Here is a 24,965-nt window from a genome sequence, read left to right on the forward strand (position 1 = left end):
GTATATTTTCTAGTATTAAAAATCCTAGAGATGTCTAAAACAAATTTGTAGTATCAACTATATAAGGAAGCAGTTCAGTCTCTGCTTTACTCTACTTTCTGTGACCTCTACTCCCTTTTTGTCTGCCCACTGGTTTCACCATTTTCATTATGTGATTATTTCAGGCAGTAAAATCTACAAAATTACTGTTATGTCATTAGAGAAACACCTTCCAATGTACTCTTACAGTCAGGTTCATCTACATTACTCAACATGATCTGTCAAAACTCCTTGATATGCAGAAAAGACTTATCAATTTTCCTTCTCTGCTGTAAAGCCTGTCTTCACAAAAATTCTTAAGAGATTCTTTTTCCTTCTGTATGAATTCTTAGAAAACAGTGTCTTGGAAAGACAGAAACCAAATTGCTCTCTAATTACAGATCTCCTATGTATACCTCTCAGTAAGAAAAAGTATTTCTCATTTGTTCCTATTTCTTACAATTAGAGTTAAAACAAGTAAATCTCATTTCCTTATGCTATACTTATTAAGAATTATCTTTGCGGACAAATACATTTCTTAAAATTCACCATATTATTCACTACATATCAAATTTTAAAAAGTAATGTAAAGCTGCCATTAGATCCCCAATCATATACACATGAAAAAAGAAGAATTTAAAAACTGAGGATCAGATCAAACCTCATTAAGATCAGAAGTAAAGCACTTCTGTTGCCTTGGATAATAAAAAAATGCATTTTATTAAGAAAGACACATAATATCAGCATCCTTTTACACTCAGAAAATAATGAGAGCCCTCAGAGATCATGAGAAAACAGTAGCCCCACTATTAGTCAAACCATTATGTGGATTCACTAAGTTGTAAAGTTACTTCTTTGGAGGCTGAAAAAAAAAAACCAAGTGCTTTGAAAGTCTAACATTTTGTCTATGAAAGATAAAATATGATTTAAAAAATAAAAACAGAAGAGAGGCATATGCTGAATCTTGCTAAACAAACACAACTCCCCATGCCATACTCAGCCATAACAATTGCAACTTACAGTGATGCTATGAAGTAGTGATAATTACTACGAATAAAGTGATGGTAACAAACTAATACGTACGTCTTCTATGCTTTTTGAACAGGTCAGTGCTTAAGAGTCATTAATTATTGCGCATACGGTCACAACTGAAGTGATGGAAATATCAGATGGACTTCACAGCTAAAGCGGAATCAAGTACTCATACCCTGTTCTTCATAAGGCAACTAACACGTTTCTTACCTTCGTAAACCTATGTCATCATGTTCTTGCTGAAGCATTGTAGGGTGCAGTACACATTTTCCACAATCGATTTCAACCCTGATATCAAGTTCAAAGTCAATATTTCTCTCCGTGGTTGTGCCAGTCATACTTCTGTTGGTAGGTGGTGTTGGCCAGCGCTCAGTGAACAGTTGGTGGACAGCAGCGAAGCCTGTTGCTTTCTTGCGAGAGGTACTCCTGCATAGGCACAAGTGTGGATTAGATATTAGCATTACATTTACCTGACTAGATGGTAGGAGGCATTCTTAGACTATGTCCACACTCAGTATATAATCTTTTAAGAACTTTTCTGGAAAAGGTCTTATCTGATACACAGCAGCACAGTGATCCATCTTCCATTAACACATTACTAAGTATCCTTTCTTAGTATAGGGTCCTACAAAGAACTAAACCTTTCTTAAATTTTCAATCAAGAAAAGGAACAAAAAGATATATACAATAATTTTCATATTTGTAAATATTTACATTATTACATGCTCTTTGTGGAGGGATAGTAACTGGATAAAACTGAAAGTTATGCTGTATTTGAAAAATCTGTCATTTGGTCCCACTAAAACCTGCCCCGTGCCTCAAAAAACTCACTTTCCAAGTTCTTTTAATCTGTTCCAAGCCCTGAAATTTCTAACAGTTGCCTCCTTTTCAGACCAGAATTCCTCCTTCCCTCACAGTCACCTCTGCCAAAAACAATCTCCCCTGCCTTCCACATACACACTTCAGGCAAAATTCAATCCTTCATCAGTAACAGATTTTGTAGCTTTAAAGTCAGTATTTCAAGTGTATTTTCTTAATTTCTGTGTTTTTCCTTAGGACCATTACTTACGGTGGTTTCCTATGAAAATACATCCTCTCTCTTTCATGGTCATCCTCCTTCTCAGAGTCCTCACTGCTTGATGATAAGCTGTCATCCCGGCGTCCTTCTTCAGGCTGGAAGGGAATGCCGGGTGAGAAGACTACTGGAGTTTTGGGTGAACCAAATACCGAGCATGAGCCTTCACTAGTAGATGAGTAATGGGAGGGACCATCAATAGTTACAGACAAAAGGTCCATTTCTGTCTCCTCTGGGAACTGATTATAAAAAGACAAAAAGATATTAAATTTCCACAGATATCGTTTCCATCGAGAATGCATTAGATAGCTCTGGAAATAAAAAAGTAAGAGTGCTATGAGAAACTCTCACTCCCAAGTTCCTCATAATACAGAGACAGCAGGTGCAGAAATTGCAAGGCAGATTATGAAAAAGAAAGAAATGAAAGCTTGGTGGGGAGACATTTGCCATTGCCTAGTGATTGAGCTCAGTCTGTTAGCTAAATACGTATCATGCTGTGCCCAATTCACACGATCAGAAGGAATGGAAACGTTTCATATAAATTTTAAAAATATTTTGAAAGAAAAGAATGAAAGACAGCAAAAATCATCATGAATCTTGTAGAGGGATGAGGCACCCAGGGACGTTAGCGAGGCGTGCATGCAGAATGCTAACACAGAATGTACGGCACCGGTTTGCAGTTCTGGGCTGCGCTCTTGGGCACACGTGCTTTACCACGAAACGAACTTCAGGCCAAATTTCCAAAAAGGGCCTCCTGTTTCTCACATAAAGCACGCCACAAGCACCACACAAGCAATTTTCGGATGTTAACTTCTTAAAATGCCTGTGAAAAATATCTAGAAGTGTTAGTTTCACACCAGCACTACCTGCGCGATGTGTAGCGTTTGGCATAGCAAAATGCTGTCAAACACTTAGAGGTTTATCAAACACTATGCCAACAAAACTTAAGCTAACTGGTCTTACATATAACGACAACAAAAAAAGGTAGGATAGCTTTTAAATGTGAACGTATTTAAATGTGCAAAGCACACTTCTATGTTTCATTTCTACTTCCCTATCAGAAATAGGAATTTATTTCCTGGGACTGTGAGATGAGCTGGAAGGGAGAAAAAGTACATTACTATCTCTGGAGTTTGGTTTTTTGCTTGTTTGGTTTGGTTTTGCTTTTGTTGGTTTGTTTTGTTTTTTGGTTTTCGTTGCTGTTTTGGGTTTTTGGCTTGGTTTTTTTTGTTTTGTTTTGTTTTTTGTTAAGAAGAAAAATAATCTCTACTATTTTCCCTAAACATGTTTTTTAAAGCAGTTAAAAAACTCCACCATTTGTTCTCTGAGTATTAAGTTTTGGCACATTCTCTACTCATTATTACTTGAAAACGTCTTACTCTGCGTTAAATATAGGAATTTCAACAGAAATAGAAGTATGAGAAGATGTCCTCCCACCTAGCAATTGTTTTGTCCTGGTGTTGATGCCTGCAATCTTGGAACACAATGTAACAGATGAAGGCACACACACTAAAATCCTCTTTTAAAGCACATTTCAAGGCTAAACTAATGTCGCTTTACATCAGCCTTGATCAGTCTTCATAAATATACAAACAAAATTCCAATAATTCATTTTACAAAAACTAGCAAGTTTTAGGTCTACATAAGGGTGTAGAAACACTCTGGAAAGTTCATCAACAATCAGTCATGTTCTTCCGCTTACTTCACGTATTTAAATTTAAATATTTCCAAATTTGATATACATTCTGTTTAGCTGAGTGCAAAAGAGATGAAACATTGGAAAGCAGCTCCCTGCGAGGTAAATTAGTTATCTGGCAAAGAATACTTGTTTCTTCTCAGAAATACCTGAAAATACCCTTCCCCTGGACAGCTGGATTGTTGTGCAATCCCCAAAGCTGTTTTATTCAACTTAATTAGAAGTGAAAAAAATATATAAATTAAAACAATTACAATAATCTCTACCATGCAAAAACAACATAATAGGAACATTTTAAAAATGAGAAATCATAGCAAACAAACAAAACCAAAGATTCAACAATCCATGTCAAACACATAGGATATACCTGTAGGACTACAGCAAACTAATACCCATTTCCAAAACTCTAAATATATTTAAACACAAAAAATACTAGACTATTTTTTGCACACTTCTGATAAAAATTCCAAACCAATTGTATTACTACTGTGTCAGCCTAAGGAAAAAAAAATTTCAAATATTTTCTCTAATAATTCAATTAATTTCCGTGTATTAAGAAACCAAAACCACATCCATAATTTGAGGCACACACTAACAGAAATAGACACCAAAAACATACAAGCAATTCAGGTCTGCCTAGGTATACCTAGTTCATGAGCTTGTGACCAATGGCACAGGAAATATAATTATATGGCATATAAAGTAATTCTTACAGAATCCTGTATGTTGAAAGTTACTCTTGGCCCAGGAGATGAAGCATCTACACGGATATCTGGGAGGTCTTCACTGTCTCCTAGTCGAGAGCTATAAGCAAAAACGAAACACAACAGCTTGTTGAGTTTTACTACAGGATTTTACATTCATGCAAACATTTAACTACACAAATATAAAGCAATAAAAAAAGTACAGTCAGTACTTATGATTTTGTTATGGAAGAAAGTATAAAATCATAACTGAAGCACTTAGAATTGTTTAGGTTGGAAAAGACCTTTAAGATCATCAAGTCCAACCGTAAACCTAACACTGCCAAGACCACCACTACACCGTGTCCCTAAGCGCCACATCTACACATCTTTTAAATATCTCCAGGGATGGCGACTCAACCACTTCCCTGGGCAGCCTGTTCCAATGCTTGATAAACCTTTCAGGGAAGAAATTTTTCCTAATATCCAATCTAAACCTCCCCTGGCACAACTTGAGGCCATTTCCTCTCATCCTAGCCCTTGTGACCTGGGAGAAGAGACCGACCCCCACCTCACCTCAACCTCCTTTCAGGCAGTTGTAGAGAGCGATAAGGTCTCCCCTCAGCCTCCTTTTCTCCAGGCTAAACAACCCCAGCTCCCTCAGCCGCTCCTCATCAGCCTTGTGCTCCAGACCCTTTCACCAGCTTCGTTGCCCTTCTCTGGACACGCTCCAGCCCCTCCATGTCTCTCTTGTAGTGAGGGGCCCAAAACTGAACACAGCATTCGAGGTGCGGCCTCACCAGTGCCAAGTACAAGGGCACGATCACTGCCCTACTCCTGCTGGCCACATTATTTTTGATACAAGCCAGGATGCTGTTGGCTGCCTTGGCCACCTGGGCACACTGCTGGCTCATATTCAGCCAGCTATTGACCAAGACCCCCAGGTCTTTCTCTGCCAGGCAGCTTTCCAGCCACTCTTCCCCAAGCCTGTAGCATTGCATGGGGTTGTTGTGGCCCAAGTGCAGGACCTGGCACTTGGCCTTGTTGAACCTCACACAATTGGCCCCAGCCCGTCGATCCAGCCTGTCCAGGTCCCTCTGCAGAGCACTTAGGGCACATGAAAAGGAAAAAGGATGGGGGGAAGGAGAGAGAAGGAAGCTACACTTTACTTGGCCAGTAGTCTATTGCTAGCCAACCTCTGCTTATTTCTTTAGGCAAGTTTTTCAATCCTGAGCCAATATGCAGAAACTATAGAAAAAGAAGAGATTTGTGATCTACCACATGGGACATAAAGCAAGTTAGCAGATTATGTATTCTCTGATGCAACTGAAATGAATTATTTGGCCTTACAGTATATGCATACTACTTTTCATTCACAACCAAAAGTACTCATAAGTTTTTCAGAACTTTGTGTTTCTTATAGAGCAACAGAAAAGCCCCATTATCTTTTCCATGCAATTTCTGGTTCTCTTCAGATAACCTTGTGAAAAAGTAAAATGAAAGTGGGTTTCATCTGACAGATCTTGAACTAGAACCTTCATGCCTTCAACACTTGCTCTGCTTTAATTATCAAGAATGCTAATTAACTCAGAAGAAAGATTCCTTTTCAAGGGCACCTTGAAAAACTCACTTTAGAGTACTTATAAAGCTGGTTTTATGCTGGAATATCTGCTGTCTCATATTTTCACATCTGGATTATTCATAAATTTCTATTCACTTCTACAGAAGTATTCAAATTTGAAACAAATTTCTATTAAGAATTTCTGTTCTCATAGAAAAAAGTCCAAAGAATTCTAACACTCCTCTCCATCTTTTAAATTTTAAAATCTTTTATATCTAATACATAATAATGCAGCACATTCTTAATTCCAAACTTTGAATGCTTCAGCTGGATGTACAGGAGCAATAGACTCAAACACATGTATTCTAAAACCAAAGCAAGCGCTTTATTAGGCGGCATCATTATACAACTACATTTTGCTCAGCAGCCACTAAATGATGAAACAAAAACAATACATGTTATACAGGTGAAGAAATTAAAAGAAAATTATCATTCACAAAAAAAAAAGAATCTCCTTTTCTTCATATTACAACAGCCCTTTTTTAAGGCAGATTATTGCAAATCAAGTGTAGAAATTGAAATGATTACACTATGCCATTTTTCCTTATATACGTTTCTTCAGTATATCTTGAAAGCAGGATTCTGTAAAAAAAACCCCTATGTTGTTGTAAAAGTGGAAACTTCTCCTCATTTGACATACTACTAGGTCTGTCAAAAAAGAAGTTTAAAAAAAAAAATATGTGAGAAGTTGCTTTTTAGAACATGCTTGTCTTCTGAAATGACCTCCTCCTATGCAGTTCCACCACATATAGGTGCTGCCTATAGTAAAAGGACTCTTAGGGCCAAAGTCCAATGTTTCCTCTGTTACACATGCTGTTGTTGCTATCATGGATCTCAAATTCCCAGCAGCTTACCTTGTTCTGTCCATTCTCTTCAGAGGTGGTCTTCCTGATGCTGAAATACTCTTAGATCGGCTATAGCTGGGTTTGTAGCTGAGACCCCATTTGTCTTTCAAGGAGGCAGCCTAAAACAAAAATATTTAAATGCAACACTGAGAACACAGAGAAAAATGCTGGCAAGCTAAAATACTACTTTACACAGGTGTGCCAGTAAAGTAAAAAGATTTTTTTGTTCCGTAATACTTAAAATGCATCTCATTATCAACATTTGCCAGCATCTTCGTCTTGCCTCTGGATACATGTTTACTTTTCATGCTTGCTGGAATTGGTAATGTCCTGTTGCCAGGAGAAAAGTATGCCCAAAAGCTAATAATTTGACCACTTAGACATCCTTCCTAGCTACCAGTACAGTAACAGAAGAACATGAGCTAAAATGAGAACACCTGAGAAAGAGCTGCAAACAGATTACTATTTGAAAGATCTTTTCTTATTAAGGAAGCATCATACTTGGAGCTCATGCACTAGGACACACTGAAAATAATGTTTATCCAGGTTTGTTATCAGGTCTGGGACAACAGCCACATATGTTTGTGGATTACCAGCAACACTGCTTGGTTTTTTGTCCAGTTTCTTCTAGCATCTATCCTTAGCAGCTTGTTTTTATTTTTACATCACCTAGCTCTGCAAATATTTATATATTTATATATAAAACACACTTATAGAAAGCACACATGCCAAGTGGAATACAACAGGTATCTGTCATTTGCCCAGGCAGTTAACATGCTTGCCTCTGCATCTGCATTCATCAGTCCAATAAGGAATCATTTGAAAATCTGCTAAGAGGAGTAGTAAATGACATCTTCAAATACACATCTTCTGACTACTTTCTGTGAGTGTGCAAATAAACCCATTTACCTTATAGTATCTGTGAAATTTCAATTTTCCTATCACCATTATTATGAGGGAGAAAAACCTTTTCCCACCTGCTCCTAAAGGTAAAGGAGTTGCTGAACTATTTGATATTCTTAACCTTCATTTTCCATTACTAACATTTTCTTTGCTTTAATCAACATGCAGAAAAGAAATATGCAACGCAAGTGCTATCATTTTTTAAAGTAACTTAACACTGCTCACCCTCATACTGGATCTACGTAGCTTTTTACGAACGTCTCGGCGGATATCATTCACAGCCACGGACTCCAGTTGCTGATAGCGCTGAATTTCTTGATTTATAGTTCCTTCACTTGCACCTAATTTTCTGGGGATAAATCACGGTTCAGTTATCTTACAAATAGGTGACATTATTTTCACCATTTCAAAATCTGTGTTGCAATGATATTCTGCTTTCCCTGGGAATTATCCCATTTTCTCCTTTTTTTCAGTAGTTACTTATGACCAGTGCCCAATATAGCTGCAGAAGATTTATTCTTGTTCCATGATACAACTTTTTGTCAGGCATAGTATTTTGTCCTTAAGAGGACTCTTTGATTTTAAGGTTTCTGTCTCCAAGTGCCTTAGCAGAGCAGACAGAGGATGTAGAACAAACTAGCATGCAAGGAGACCCCCAAATAACAGCGCTACCACGATGCTCACTAAGGTGGAGAATAAGAATGGCTATGCAGCACCTCTCTTATTTCAAAAAGCCCTAGTTGTAACAACTAGATCAAGGACCTCCTATACACTTTCAGATCACATGACAGCTGTTTAATTAAAAACAAACATAATGGACAAATCTGAGAATCCCCAGCAGGATGAAGAAAAATCCTTCTGCTGTAATAGTCCAAAGCCCTGTCACACCAATGGCAGCCTTCTGTAGCAGATTACCTTCTGCAGAAAAAACACACCGCTAAATAATTTAAAAAAAACTCTGGAAAGCAACTGCTATTTTGAAAGAATCACAGTTTACTGAGGCATTCATAAACTGAGAAAAGGCAGGCACAAAACATAATTTTGATTCTTGAACTTGTATTAGAAGAAACAGTTAACCTAGAATCCAAAGTTCAGACACAATTGCCCTCTGAACGGTGACACCAATTTTATTCCAAGTACAAGCAGTAAAATGTGTCTCCTCTTCATTATTTAACACATAATTACCAAGCTCTGTATTCCCATCCCAGAAAGATCCATTTATAGTAAGTCTGCCTTAGGGAAGGGGGGATGAAAAAAAAGCAAGCCCAACAAACCAGGACTGAAAAAAATTATTAATAAAATTCACATTAGAAGTTCACATGAAATTTATGAAATTTGAAATAATTCTTTCTTCAGGGTTTTCTCAAGTACAGCATAGGAGATTTAATTTTAAAATATCACCTACAAGATGTAAAAATAGTCGATTTAAATATTTTTCTTCTTCTTCTTCCAGTGAACAAGACTAAGCTTATTACAGTTACAAAGTAATATATTTTGTTAAAGTAATCACCATGATAATAAATCAAGATGGAACTACAATTTTGAATCAATAGGAAATTGATTATCATCAGCCATTGTAATGCAGAACCAGAAAGAATATAGACTAATTTGACACTTGGGGAAGAACTTGAGAAATTTGAGAGAGTTCTTGCATATATAGTTTTTTCTTATGGAATCCAAAAGGAAAACTTCTTATTTTTAAATAAAGACAACAATTTCCACTTGACCATCACAATGGCACAAGATATGTGATAAGAACAGAAAAGAAAAAAGTCAGCTGCAGTTTGTTATTCCCAAACTTTGTGCAAGTTAAAGCCAAACCCAACTTACTTTAAGTCATCAATAACTTTAGCTTGCTCATTGAGTTCTCTAATATCGACTAAACGTTTCACAAATTTTCTTCCTCGCTGTTCTCCAGGTTGGATACTAGAAGCTCCCTGCCGTCTGTGATCAACAATCTCCTATTTAAAATAAACATTTAATTAATGCCGTCATCAAAAATTGGACATAAGTGCGATTAACAATAGGCAAAGTGAATTTCACACCTTAAAATTTGGACCAGTGCATGCAAAAGAATCAGTTTCATCTCAAAAGGCAGCCGATTGGATTTTTTCCAGTGATCCAAACCCCATCATTCAGTTAGACACACTGTAACTACTACATACATGTGCCCATGAGCAGGATCTGCCTGCTTTCATATGTGATCTGCTAGACTGAAGAGAATCACACTTCGCTGACCCCAATAGATATTCTACAGGAACAGAGTATCGATGGTTTGGGGGGCTCAAACCCAGCAGGTGATTTACAATCCGCTGCCCAAATGTTAGCTTGCGTGCATCTCCACATAATGAACCTCCACCTGATTTCTAAACAACAAACAGGCACATTAGTCTTCTGGAATAACATTTTCACTGTTGGCTATTTAAGATAGCCATTAAAGAACGTCTGTTAAAATGTTTTTATGTGAAACCAAAAAGCAAGGTCAGGAGCATATTGGGTACAAGTACCAAAAAAGAATTTTTTTCTCATTTGCTCATGTTAGTAACTTACTCTCCTGTTAAGAAAACCTATCTACAGCCACAGCTTTTACAATTCAGGTACCTGAAGTTAGGTATTGTGTCTCCATATTTTCAAATCCAGATCGATATTTCCACATAACACCAGCAGAAATATGATCTGTGATTTCTTGCCTTTGAAATACGGAGTTAGAAAACTAAGACACAAACTTTTTTGATTTGCAGCAAGAGTTATATGAGCTATAAGGAGTAGCATGCTGGACTCAAGACTAAGATCTTTCCATTTGACTGAAGACTTTGTCATGCCTTTTCCAATTAGTAGCACTTGTTTTGGTTGATTCACTTACTGCATGTATAGTGGGAGACATAGTGTCAACTTCATCCTCATCAGAAAGGTCAGCTATGTTTACAGAGTTGAGGTCAGCAATATCATCAATATCTTCTTCTCCTGTCAACGTTGTGAGGGTGTTGCCTAAAGCATTCAATCTTTTCCCAATGTTTGGATCCATGTGGACATCAATACCACACATCTTCCATAACACATTCAGTGTCCAGGTTCCAGCACTACTACTTTCTGTATTTAAAACAAACAAACCAACCCAAAACATTTAACCAGTTTTTCCTCTTTTAAGAAATCCCCCATACTGAGTTATGTATTAGTTAGCCAAGACAGTGTTTATCTGTTACAAAGAACTGTCTTTTCTGCCCACTCTGAGGAAAACATATTTATAACTGAAACGCTTGCTAGAAGTACTTCACAGCTACGAAGTTAATATTTCTTTAACAAGTGATGTACACAGACAAACCTAATGAAAATACATTCCCTTCAGCCAAGCTGATGACCAGGAGAGAGCATCTCAAACTTCAGCTCTTACAGTTGCAGCCAAGTATACTATTCCAGAACAGGATTTCTAACAGCAAGAAACCTTAAGGATGTCTTCTGCATGTAAAAAATGCTGACCTATTTACAGTGTCAAGTCTTGTATAATGATGCTGGAAGATGTTATAATATATGTGTAATGTGCCTGCTGAATACCCTGTCTTCCCAGGATTCTTCTAATGCGTGCCACCTTTCAGCATCAAAATACAGAACTTGCTTTAAGGAGAGCTACACAAGATCCTGGTTTTCCTTCTAAATGGATTCATCCTGGTTTTCGCCATTCACAATTCCATGTGAGGTAAATTTTTAATAGTTGCAGCATGTGTTTCATTTTTACGTCTCCTTCGCACAAAAAAGCGAGTGGGGGACAATGAGCAAAAGTACGGGGACAGGAGACACTGCAGATGCAACGTTTGGACAAAGAGATGAGAAGCAGCAAGCAGCAGGTATCATGACCAAGACAAAGATTGCCAGCTATTTTTGAGGCCTCTGGAGAATGTCCAAACAACTCAGCAGGAGAGACTGGGAAGAGAGGGAGTTTGGCAAGAATAGAAGCAGTCTCTGGAAGAGGCGAGGGAAGAATGGGAGCTCAGGATGCTAAGTCTCAGCATTAGAAGGACTCAAAGATTTAGCAGTCTCTAGGACAGGAAGCAGTAGGACAACATTGCTGTTATAAAGGGCTATTCTCCAACCAAGGAACAAACACATATACACCATGTGTTTTCCTGCAGGTAAAAATCTAAAACCAGTGTTGCTGATGTGACTCAAAACCCAGAATAGCTTGAAAAGATGGAGCAGATAAAAACATTGAGGAGTTTTACCAGGAAGACAAGATATTAAACAAAACAAAAAAACAAACCACCAATTAAATTGCAACACAGTTAAAGGATTTAAATTTCATAATTTATGAATGCTTTATTTATATAGGACTTGATTTATTAAAAAAGTGTATTACCTGCTGCAGCCTGTCCTGTTGTCCTGGAACATACTTCATAGGTACCATCTGGCACAACACCTATATGAAGCATATGAAGCACATACACTGATCAGGCAGACAGTCAAAGGTGCTTTAGACCAGTCCTTCCAAAGTGCACCTCACTCTCTTGCCCTTCACAATTAAAGCATGAATGGTGTTGGATAGGAAGCTTAGTTTTAATTCCCAATTGAATGGCTTCTCTTATTTAGTAAAGTGAATATCTACTTGGTAACATCCAAGTTTATATCACCTTAAAATTCCATATAAATTCTAGAATCTTCACCAGAGAGAGAGAGAGAGAGAGAGAGAGAGAGAGATATGAAAATAATCCATATTAAACTATTAAAAACTTACTGGGATCTTATGACATTACATAAAAGCAATGCATCCAATTCTTCCAACATCTGTCAGACATAATTTAAATGCTTACAATGAGAGATGTAGCAACAAAGTTATTAATAAAGGAAAACAATAAAGGAATACCACCTTTTAGATCCTATTATTTTGCTTTCAAAAGGCCAAAGTCTTTTCTTTATCTTTCTGGGGAAAGTTCAGCAGTTTTAAAAGTCACAGGAAAGGGTAAAAGTGGATTTATAACTGAAATACTATTGTCCAGTATGAAATCACACGCACTTACATGCATTCATGACTAGATCTCCTCTTATTTCTGGTTTCCAGTCATCCCAACTTGTCTCAAAGCCATCAGCAAAGCGGATACAGAAGTTTTTAAAATGACCTTTGCTAACTAAAGACTCTGAGGAGCAGGCAGTGATTAACGTGCTTTCAATAGTCAGGACTAAAGCAGAGCCAGTGTCAAGATCTGCAGTGTGGTTAGACTGGAAAACAAAATCGCAGAGAGAATTTACTGGTCGTTGCAATGTCAAAGTAATATTGTACATGCGTTAAATGCTGTTTATCTTTCCCTATTAGAAAACTGATCCCCTTCTCCTATCTCCTTGTATTTTTCCTTCTCTGCAGAAAGTTTCAAAAGCATCACATCTGTCCGTACAATGTCTTGCATTGTTGTTTTCTAAATGCAACACCTACATTGTAAATATATTAAGGCACCAGGAATCAAGCTCATCTGGAAAAGGAAAGAAAATCCATGTTTGATCGAGGACTAGACGATCAAGGGCTATGAACCATATGGCCCCATGACTACAGAACACAAGCCCAGGATCGATTCTTTCTCTAGGGAGGGCTGCCCATGAGTTGACTGAACAAAGAAAAAAATCTTTAGCTTTAATTTTTACGTTATTTTTTTGTGCTTATTTTGATATCTACAATTATGCAGAGTCTTAAATACACAGATTGACTGATTATTTTCCAGCCCTTTGTATATGAAGGTCTGTAATTTTCTTTACCTGCAAAAAAGCCCACATATTCCCTTTTATAAAGCTGGACTTCTTTTGATCCTGCATAAGTATTGTGAACATGCTGTTCTATATACAGCTTAAGACTTCATACGCCAGAATGTATTTTTCATAATTTACTATCATTTGTAAGACAAAAGAGCACAAAATGCCATCTGCTTTGTCCATAGCTGCCAGATAGAAGATTCACAATCAAAATGTTATGTCATTATGACTTCTAGGTTATTGGTCTCATTACTCCTTTACATTTCTATGTATTATGACTATTTCCTTCTACATCGTTAAAATGATTCATTCCTGTTCTGGAATTATTCCCCATTAAGACTACTCCCGGTTCAACATAGGAACAGTCTCCGAATCCAAGGTTTTCTCTCAAAGCCATCTACATTATCTATCCTAATAATGCTCCACTGCTCCGTGTATTTTTTAAACTGCAATGTAATATTTTCGATTTTATACTTAAGAGGTGCAGATCACACCTTCACCTTATATATGAAGACAGGCATAACTGCAGTCATTTCGAAGAAGGGAAGAACAGAGGGAATACAGATCTGCAGAGAATTGTTTCTTAACTGAGAATAAACACAGATTTTCAAGAAAGCTAGGTCTGCTGATTTAGGTACTTTCCTATCTGAAGAAAGACTCAGTACGCAGAGCTAAATGTCAAATTGGGGAATGTGTTGGATCATGCTGCACTGGTTGTCAAGAAACTCGGTAAAACGCACAGCCAGTGAAGGAGGAGCTGCATGGCCCCAAAGCATTACCCTGGGAATGCATTACTGAGCCATTCATCGTGAAACTTAACACTCAAAGGTATTCCAGAAACCTAATGCAGTGCACGTTCCCTTACAGAACAAGTTGCATTAACACCCCGCACAATGCACTGTGTAGGCATTACTTTAATACAGAAACTAGTTAACCGCACATTAAAGAATACATCATCCTGTGTAATGTATTTGACTTACCCTGTACTACAATGATATACTTTTTGTCAATGACTGCATTTTAAGTATCTTTCTTTAACCTAGCGTGCGTTCCTAAATAAAAGTAACTGTTTGAAAAACATATCTATAGCTATATATCTCAAATAGTTATTCATACTCTCATTCCTTGTTTTAATTAAATGAACAAACAAGAGAGTCAGAACATCATGTTAAAGCCAACAGTTTTCAGAGTTTTTCTTTTTCTATCTATAATTATAGGAAAAAATAAAGGATTAACTGGAATTTATGATGGAACCTTTCAAGAAAATATGTTCCATCTGAAATATTTCCAAGGACTTTCCAAAGTGCTGAGCTCATATGTGGTGTAAATAAGAATCCGTTACATTTCCCCAAAACATGCACACCAATTGAAACATGCATAACCTAGTTCTTCTATAAATGAGAACACCATTTCTATTACAAGCAATGCCACTAGTGCAATTATCAGCATCCTATGACTTTTGCGTTGGTGTGATGAAAAATTACATTTATGGACATAAAAGCTATGTCCCACGTACATGGGGGATGAAATGGATATTTCAACAGACTATTAATAGTCACGTTGCTTCAGACATTTTGTTTACCTGAGGTGTGTTTGTGATGGGCAGGCAAATTCCTAAGTCATTGACAGTCAGCTGAAGAAAGAGGGTCCCAAAAGCCTGTGCAGAGGTTTGTTGGATTCCAGGCAGCATATCTACTACTTCTTTTGTGGCCATATGAATATCTTTATGTAAAGCCATTCTCTGTTCATTCCAGTTGTCATACGCAGCCTTGTAGTTCAGCCAAAACAGCACAGCTTTATGAAGAAACCAGAAATGCTTAATTGAAATCAACACATACCCCCCCCAAAAAAAGCACATTCACTAAATAAAGTTCATTTTTTTCATTGTTACAGTTTCTCCATTACTTTAAGGCAGTGGATGTACAACAATGGAGACACACACATATTCAGGATGTAGCGAAGAGGCTCAGGCTGCAAAGGACAAGATGGACAAAGCCGTTCAATTTAGCATTAAAGTTAACACATTAAAATACAGAAAGAGATGCTGTTCTTCGCATTATTCATTTGTGAAGACTTACAAAAGCGACTTCCTCCAAACCATCTGAAAACTAATCACCTCAGCAAATGGAATTTTTGACGTTAGGAATTATTAACCTGTTGGCATGCAGCAGATCTAAATTTCTCAGCTACCTAACATTTTGATTTAACATGAAATATATTAAATCGTGAATAACCAAGCCTCTTTGAAAAAAAATATATAGCTTCCGCAGTATGAAGACAAATTTGTAGCAATTGTCTCTTCAATACCTCTATCAAAGGCCACAGGCTGAGCAAAAACAATTGGTCTGTTCAAAGTAATGAGCACAGCTTCTCTATCTGATGAGCCACTGATTTCTTCTCGGAGAGCATTTCTTAATCCAATTCTTGTCTTGAAATAGGCAACTTGATGAAAGTCTGAGCCAGCTTCTTCATAAACCTTAAAATGTTCAAAAAATGGGAAGGGAGAGGGGTTAGCAGCAGGGAAGAGTTCAGGGACAGGGGAAAAAATAATCAAATTACCGCATTTGACAAAATGTAAAATTACAACAAGAAGTAAAGCTGTCTCCTTTCCCTTTTTCTCTTCTAGCCAAAGTTCCTTTGAGGATATTCAGCTTTCTTACATTAAATTCAGATCGCAATGTTATTTTCCTTATTTATCACAAAACATTAACTAAAATAACTATTTCTGTATCCAGATCCTCTATTGTCACCGTACATTTATAGGTTCTAAGATTTGTATTTGTTTGTTTCTAGACATCACAAAATATTTTCATGTCATAGAATTAGTGATTCAGGGTAACAGTGGGTTTAGGAATACAAGAGATACAACTGTCAAACTAAGACAGACAAACTAGGTCAAAATGTAGGTCTAGCCAAGTTTGGATCTTGTCTGAACTTATTATTTAATTCATGTACCCCAAAAATAATAGCAATATCAATGAAAATTTTGAATTTGACTCAGTAGCAAGGACTCAGTAGCAAGGCCATTACTGTTGCAAAGGGCTAGTAAGTTCTAAGATATTAAGGGGGGGGGGGGGGCGGGGGGGAGAGAGCCCATACTTGACTCCTTCCACCTTTTATGCATGTACGCTGGCCTTCATAATGAAGAGTTTCTAATTCTTCTGAAAAGTTGTCTTCAGTCCCTTCTTGACTCAAGTGAGAAAATTTATTTTTAACGACTATTTAACAAAATATGAGAGCATATTCAGGAAGTAAATTTCCACAACTGTGTGCTGCAGGATGCTTAAACTTTTATAAAAAAAAAGAAAACATGCTGAAAAAAACAACCAACCAAGAAATTAAAAAAAAACCAAACTCAAACAAAAACCTAACACTGCCCAGCCCCCCTACACTTTACACACACTCCACAGCCAGATCAGAAAAAAAACCAGCAGTGCAAGACAAGCTCTTGGCTTGGTTATGTATTTTTTAATCACATGCTATCAAGAACACCACATGCAAAGATGTTGAGCACTAACCTGATGTTTAACAATCTGTCCTAGTGCCAGATTTAAATCCACCTGACATTTCCCAAACAGTTTGAGGTAGCTGCTACTTCCAGGCATTGCTTTGGTTTGCAGTCTGTTTGAGAGTTCAAGCTCTATCAATCCAGTTTCAAATCTCACAGCTCGCATTGAGGGAGTTGTAGCTGTCACTTGAATTCCCTAATGAATAAGGAAGGTACAAAGTTATTAGGATCTGGTTCAGAGACATAGAGAGAAGGGAAAAAAAACCAAACAAAGAAAACAACAAAAACCCCTCTTCACTGTGCAGCAAAAAAAGTGGACATAATCGTTTTTCACAATGCAATGCCACTAAGCTACTTTAAAAGATTACAGGAACCAAACTCCAGGTCTTTTTCTTCATGCAGAGTAGATAAGCTTTGAGGTAGAAACCCAAGAGCCATTAATAGCATCTAGGACTACTGTTTTGTTATCATAAGATTACCTTAAACTGTAGGCTCAATGAGTAAAGAAGAATTTTTGGTTTTTCTCCATCAGTTGTGCCATCATGTTCATTCCAAAGAGGTATGGGCTGCTCCCCTCCTGTACACATCAAATATACACATTCAGAGTTTTAACAAAGAAAACATTTTAAAACAAATAGATACAAAAAAAGGTCTCATTTTAAACAGTGACTAGTTGAAGATTTACATGTCTCATTTTAAACAGTGACTAGTTGAAGATTTATAAAAATAAATATAGGCTGAAGATGGAAGACATAGGTGCAGATTCCACTTGTTACATATAGTTAATAGCTCTCTACTAAGAATCAAGGCAGAGAGTCATGTTCCTCCATCCTGGGAAACTTTCCACAAGAAGGCTCAAAGCCTGTAAGGAGTAACACCTAGTTTTCAAAAAGATATTCTTTGTCTCCTGCAGCAATGTATTTCCTAATTATCTGACAATGAAAATTAAACACTTGACCAAATACTGTGCAAACTGCATGAAAAGAGGAATTGAAATTATATCAGTATTTTTCAATGACAGGAAGAAAGTATATTCTGCGGTTATTTTATTTTTGTGTTTACTTCCTCATCCTGGCAGATTCCATCCTGTTACATATCCCCACAGGCCCTAACCTGAAGGAGCAATCCTGGTTTAAATTCTCTTTGAGATTTGATCTATATTCAATCTTAGTTTATAGGAAGGGCTTGCTGCTGGAAAAGGCTAAGCCATTAATTCTCTCCATATATGCCAATTCTTCTAATTACAGTTATTTGGTGGGAAGTATAGGCAGTTAAATAATGGATTAAAAAAAAACCCCAACCAACCAACAGTAAATTTTTATCACTCCATTTTGTATCTGGATGTTTTTCTTCTCCACTAGTTCTCCCCCACCCCCCTTCCCCCCCCCCCCCAATAGTCTTAACTAGGATCATGTAAAACTACAATGGTAACCTAAGGGTTCTGAGCAAGAGAGCTAAACTCATCCTTCATATATTCTCCACACGCATATTAGAGGTTATTTTTGCAATGACATTTCTTCATGAAGTTTGTAAAGCATTTGTCAGTTAAAGAAAAAGAAAGAAGAGAAATATTACTTTTAAATAGAATTTCTCCATCTACCCTCTCACTTAAGGGAGCATAATTTTCTTGAATGAAACTAAATTAGAAGCTGGATTTGAATCTTTACATAAACCAGTGCAAAAAGTGATACGAGTTTGAAAGCGGACACCAGCTGTCTTTAAATCAACACTGCCCTCAACTTGCAGATGGAATTATTATGAACTGCTCTGTTCATTAACTAGCTTTTAACCTGTGCAACTTCACCTTAAGTAATTGGTACTTAGCCAGTTTTTATATAAGGATAATATGCAATCAATATTTTAGTGCAACAGAATCCATAATTAGAAAAACTACTGTAGTATATTACACTAATTGGAATTTTCAAGCCATGTAAATTACTTTGCTGCAAGCCAGAAGGACAAAAGCTATTTTCCACCCTGCCTTGTTCTGCATTCAATACCCAGGCCCATGGATTGCTGGCACCTGACCACGTTCCTGCTGAATTACCAGAATATGGAAGGTAGCAATCACATTTCAGAAACCATCAGGCTGCTACTTGCAATACAAATTTATAATATGGAAAAGCAAAGAACCAGCAATGGTAATAAATTCCTCACATAAAAACAGAGGAGAGATTGAACTCTAGAGACTGAGAAATGTTATAAAAGAAATCTAATATAGGTTTCCTGTTTTACCACTTTATGCTCCTCTATAAAAATTGTTCTAATAGAATAATGACAGCTGTTGAAGGTTTATTCTTCCTCTAAGTGTTCTCTTTCTAACCAATGCGAATATATTTTGCCTGGAACAAACATCAGGGTGTTTAAAATTTGTTTCTTCCTATCCTTCAGGGATTCTGACATTTTCCATTTTCTCCACTGCATCTTCTAACTCCCTTGAGGGCATGTCATCTGGACCTGCACATTTCTTCTATGTACATTTATGTGTGTTTGTATGCATGAATATATATACACACACACAGGGGTATATGAAAGAAGCATGTAGATGCACACACAGACACTCCTTTCACTTAGTTACCACTTTTTAGTTGACCTTTCCTCATGGTGTTTCCAACTATTAATGAATCTTTCCACTAAAAATTAGCTATATTTCTATAATAGCCTTTTAGGATAACTCAAAAAGCATTAAAATCAAACTACTTGAGAAATTTCACCTGCTTTTGAATATTTATTCGCATTTGTCATCCTGCAACATTCTCTCTCAAACATATATCCTTCTTCCTCTAAAAACATAACTAATAAAATTAATCTTGCCTTTATTTCCCCTAGTTATTTTACTTTCTTTTTGACTTTTTTATTGTTATTTCTTAGTAGACAGACAATACTTCTTATTAATTATTGCTTCTCCTTTTTCTAAATCATTTACTGTTTATCCCGATTTGCCAATTCTTATTTTGACCTAAAGAACAACAAAACACTTCTACAGTTCTTTACTTATTTGCCTTTCTGTTCATCTCCTCATCTGTCATGTAACATACACAGTAAATTATATTCCTGTATTTTTTTGTAACTACCAAACAATAACTAATGTGTCAAACAAAGCTTCCAGTCCTTACACTTCCCCTCAGAGTAGTGTCACATATCAGAAAAAATAGTATCATTTTGTACTATTTTTTCCAGTGTGTAGGGTGATAGAACTTGTTTGCCGAGTGAAATATCATTGCATGGCACAAGTTATCAGCTTTTTGGTTTGCTTTCAGTTCTTAAACACAGACCAAGTCTCTAACAGTAAGAACTAGAAAGCGAGTGGATCTATTTTTAAATGCTGCGCAAACTGTGATTCAGTCAGATAGTTTTTTATGTAAGAAAATAAATGTTTTGTAACTTTGGCTGTCTACTCAAACAGATGAACGCACAATTCAGTATGCAATTTCCATTGCATGCTGCAAAAAAGAGCACTGAGTGGTTTTGCAATTGTTCTCTAATTGAGTTTTTAATGACAAAGCTATTTTTCTTCTGAAAATTTTTTGAGAGCAGCAGCCAGCCTAAATGACAGAAACAAACCAGTCATTTCCGCAGTATACAGCATGATACACAAAACAATCTAATGAATAGCCAAATGCCTTTTTCATACAGTTCTGACACACATTATCTGCAAAGAATCGAAGAGCTAGGAATCAGGAGACACTAACTAATACCAATATTGACACTATTTTCCCTGGACGCAGCTCTTTTCCTTTGAAAGAATATGCTGACGTTATTTTACAAAATGCAATATCACGATCTGTGTTTTACAGGTGAACAAAGTGAATACAGAAAGTAACCCAGCCAAGGTCATGTCATAGACAGACACAGAGGCTAGTGTCCAGAATGACAAACTATCCTGCTTCCCAATAAAACGTCTTTTTTCTCATAGAGCTACAAAAATTTCCAGAGCTTCTGTTATTACTTCAAACTCCAACTCTGCTGCTTGCTTCTTTCTGCTGCTTGGAGTGCTGGATGCTAAATGATGGATTCTGTGAAATAAATAGCCGATCCTGAGAACTATATAATGTTGTCATCAAACAAGGTTTAAGGATCTTACTTGAAGCTGGTTTTAAGTGTTCTGCTTACCTGAAACCTTCTGTATGACTTCATTTACTTCCTTCATGAACACTTTCTGTACAAATACTAAATGATTTAAGAGATCAGTTGTGAGATTATGTTCGAAGGAACCAACCTGCAGAAATATAAAGTTTTAGAACAAAACTTTAAGACAGTTACCATACCTACATTTTGAAAACAATCAATTTTTAGTTTTCAGACATATCTTTTCAAGTCCAATTATATCGTTATTGGCATAAAAAAAGAACATTAAGTTTAAACAAGTTTTGTCTTGCAATTTTTCTACTGTGAATCAGAAAATGAAGGACATACACTATTATATGAAAAAGTTTATTCTCCTGCTTAAGTTTAGCTTAGACAATAAAATGCAGGACTTGACTAAGGTTCACAGAAGTACGTGAAATGCTACTTAATTACAGATAGTAAACTATTATCAGAACAAAATAGAAATGAGCTGTCAACCTCTAAAAGTGCATTATTCTCGTTACTGTAGATGAACAAGTTTACTGGTATCTTCAACAGTAAACTTATTATGTGTCCAATCTAATGTTAAAAAATATTCCTAAGGAACTGGAGTCTGCCCAGGATTGTTTAAATTTGCCATTAAGATTTTTTAAAATAAAATTAAAATACAGATATTTTCTATAACTACTTGGACTTGGCTTTTGCCTTTGCTAAGAAGCCCCTCCCTTTTGTTTTACATGCTGAACAAATTCAAAGACCCTAAGGTCTTTCTTCAGCCAGGAAATAACTCAAATGGGTTGAACAAAGAGCAGCACCTAATTAAACTTCTCCCATAAAGATGCAAACATCAGAAGTCTCAATTACAAACATGCTAGACTATTTCTCTGAATAAAGAAATACAGTTAGTAGAAAAGCCCTGCTTCTGCCCACCAGATAGATTTCTTTTAAGCAGCATCACTTTTTTCTCTGTGAAAAGTAACTGTGGAAATTGGTACACAAATAGAACTTGTGAGTAGAACACTCTGTGTTGAACAGAAAATTTTGTATCATTTACTAAGGTTATATATAGCATCTCCTATCTATGGAGCTGTCTAATCAGGAAAAAATAAAGACAGGTATAAAACAATAAAATTGTTTTTAAATGTTTCAGTATTTCTTTTTGCAAAACATATGACATCTGATATGTCAGCATAAGCTTTCAGTTTAAAATTACACTCTATTTGAATCATCAGCAAATATACTTTTGTCTACTGCACTGATGAGAAATACTGTCATTCCAAAAAAAGTTTCTAAACATGTCCTCCTTCTTTATTTGCACAAAATAACATATTCAAAATCCTCTGATATAGTGGTCTTGACTGCTTAATATGTTGGCTGCTCATCAAACTAAGGACTGAGGAAGTTCTATTTCAGTGTCATGCAACTCCAAATGCTATATTTGGATCAACCTGTAAACCTGAGAGTTCTGGAGTAGGCAGATTATTAAAATAATATGAAGATGCACATACAGAAGTGTAACAGAATGGAAATAACCGAACAAGTTATCAAAGATGACTACTGTCTTCGACACTTACTTCAGCCACACAACGTAAGTAGTTCCCCTGTAGATAATAGCCTTGCTTAGCAGGTAGTTCATCTATGCTCCAAATTTGGTCTGAGTAAGTATCATGTTCTTCCATTATATATTTGCCTGACATAGTGACAGGAGGAAGGTTGAGACTTGCCGAAGGAGGAATGGTTGACATATCAGTGGCAGAGACTTTTGAAGTGAAGCGCAACCTGTGACTTGGAAGCTCAAAATTAAATCTAGTTTGGGCACCTGTAAAAGGAAGATGGGGAAAGAAAAGGTATGAACTGGCAAAAGAATCTTTTATTTATCCTTAAATTTAAGAACACTTTTAGAATAAGAAAACCTTTAAAATGTTATTGAAGTGCATAGACCTCTACAGCTATAAATATCCACCCACATGATTCTGGGTTTTCTTAATTTTTAAAAGAAAATGAAGAGTTCACTGTAATTAGATGGAGAAGGGAGTCATACAAACCACCTCATCTGTACTGAGGCCCTAGAAGAGTATTGTCAAGTAGCCTTATGAATCGGAATTCAATTCATCAAGGATCATAAACTGATTTTAGCAGAGGGAAGCTTCCTGGGAGGAAGCTACATATGAATGCATACATGTCTTCACCTGCTCTTGTATTCTGCCTCTGGCAATCGTGTACAACAACAGTGTAAATTCTCCATATGGCTCTATCTGACTGAAGTCCACATTCTAAAAAATAAGCTGATAGCAACAGATTCAAAGCTCTAGCTATAACACCACAAATATCTGGTCCTCTTGGATGCTTCTAGCAAGGCCAAACTAAAAGCTATAATGTTTTTAACGTTTCAGGGAACTTACCTGTCATTCCGTGACTCCTCATTCTTCCCATCTTATATTCCGCCTTCAGAGAGGGCAAGAGCGCTGCTCCAATAGCTATACCATCTATCATGGCACTGAATTTAAGAACTATAGGCTTCTTTTCTAAGCCTTCTGGCAGCTGTGGAAATTCATTTGTTTCAACAGGTGTTTGATTAATACTTGTTGGAGTCTTTTCAGAGGGCAAAGGAGTCGCAACATCTTCTTTGGTAGGCTGGGGCCTATTTACCAAGACAAAGATCAGAAAATACTTTTTGTTATTCTAACGTGATATACGACTGGCCTGACTCTCCCACATATGTTCAAAGTAGCACAAGCCCATAAACGGATGGCAACCAGAGGCATTCAGAAGTGCCATGCAAGCAGCACTTACGCAGTTGATGGTTGCCTGATGAGATCCGAAATCTGCTTGGAGAGCTGGTGAGAACTACGCACCATCATGCTGTGCAGCGTGGCAGGGTGCTGAGGAATGTTGATGCTGATGGCTCCAACTTTGACCACAGCAGCGTTGTTTGTTTTCAGCCCTCTCTGGGCACTATACAGGGCCTGGGATTTGGCAATGCTGCATTTCACAACAGTTCTAACAGAAAAGGAAATAGGATTTATTTGCACGTCTTTCAAAACAGTAACAGTTTTATGTTAAAATGGATTTTTAAGTGTTAGCTGAATTTTAAAGTATTTATATAAGTGATTTTGTTTATAAACTACATACACATTCCTTTTTCTTTCACTTTACACACACAGATGCACTACATGCCACAAACAACTACACTACATTTAAGAGATCTACAAGTCATGCATTGCAAAAATACCTGTTAAAACTGTTATTCTTGTATAATGTAAGATCATTTGAGCTTATACACACTAGGCTGCACAAACACGGACAAATTTTCACAAACAGAAACAAATAAGAGCCTTCCATTTAAACTCCTTTTCAGGAATAATCTTGAATCATCCTTTTCATAAGAAGACTTAGTAAAATCTGATTTTAGCATCCAAAAAGGTCAATGGAGGAAATACTCACTCAGCAATAAATACATAGCAAGTGATAAATGGGTTTGTGAACTAATAACCGACATTTGACACGTACTATTCCAAAATATGAAGTCTAAACTTCATTTTAATATTAAGGAGGATATGGTTCACAACGCTTACCCAAGATAAAAATACAACTGCACAAAGCTGACAGGTTTTTATGTCAGAATGAAATTTTAGCATATCAGAATTCACTAAGCTCCTATTAAAAAAGATACATGGGGTAACACAATAATGTTTCTCATCTAAGGTCAATTACTGGAGGGTTACCCAATGAAAGTATATTATGTAGCCAGCACAGAATATTACAGCCTCAAAGAGAAAGACATAT

The 24,965-nt window shown here is 36.7% G+C and overlaps 1 protein-coding gene across 11 annotated transcripts in view; it reads right to left on the minus strand.

The window, feature by feature from the left end:
• BLTP1 (bridge-like lipid transfer protein family member 1) overlaps positions 1-24,965 on the minus strand; it is a 131,555-nt gene that overhangs the window by 23,086 nt on the left and 83,504 nt on the right. For 6 of the 11 annotated variants that reach the window (XM_075501131.1, XM_075501130.1, XM_075501133.1 and 3 more), the window contains 18 exons: positions 23,973-24,179; positions 23,582-23,820; positions 22,754-22,998; positions 21,225-21,330; positions 17,591-17,688; positions 17,122-17,307; positions 15,911-16,079; positions 15,186-15,397; positions 12,883-13,081; positions 12,225-12,284; positions 10,737-10,963; positions 9,704-9,834; positions 8,099-8,222; positions 6,980-7,089; positions 4,535-4,625; positions 3,971-4,033; positions 2,120-2,364; positions 1,261-1,476 (listed from right to left, as the gene is read on the minus strand). In XM_075501131.1, the coding sequence (XP_075357246.1) occupies positions 1,261-1,476; positions 2,120-2,364; positions 3,971-4,033; positions 4,535-4,625; positions 6,980-7,089; positions 8,099-8,222; positions 9,704-9,834; positions 10,737-10,963; positions 12,225-12,284; positions 12,883-13,081; positions 15,186-15,397; positions 15,911-16,079; positions 17,122-17,307; positions 17,591-17,688; positions 21,225-21,330; positions 22,754-22,998; positions 23,582-23,820; positions 23,973-24,179 (2,928 nt within the window). Of the gene's footprint in view, positions 1-1,260; positions 1,477-2,119; positions 2,365-3,970; positions 4,034-4,534; positions 4,626-6,979; positions 7,090-8,098; positions 8,223-9,703; positions 9,835-10,038; positions 10,240-10,736; positions 10,964-12,224; positions 12,285-12,882; positions 13,082-15,185; positions 15,398-15,910; positions 16,080-17,121; positions 17,308-17,590; positions 17,689-21,224; positions 21,331-22,753; positions 22,999-23,581; positions 23,821-23,972; positions 24,180-24,965 lie in introns of all 11 variants that reach the window. The other 5 variants (XM_075501135.1, XM_075501134.1, XM_075501141.1 and 2 more) reach the window with 4 other exon arrangements.

This window comes from Mycteria americana, chromosome 4 (assembly GCF_035582795.1).
Source record: "Mycteria americana isolate JAX WOST 10 ecotype Jacksonville Zoo and Gardens chromosome 4, USCA_MyAme_1.0, whole genome shotgun sequence".
Lineage (NCBI taxonomy): Eukaryota > Metazoa > Chordata > Aves > Ciconiiformes > Ciconiidae > Mycteria > Mycteria americana.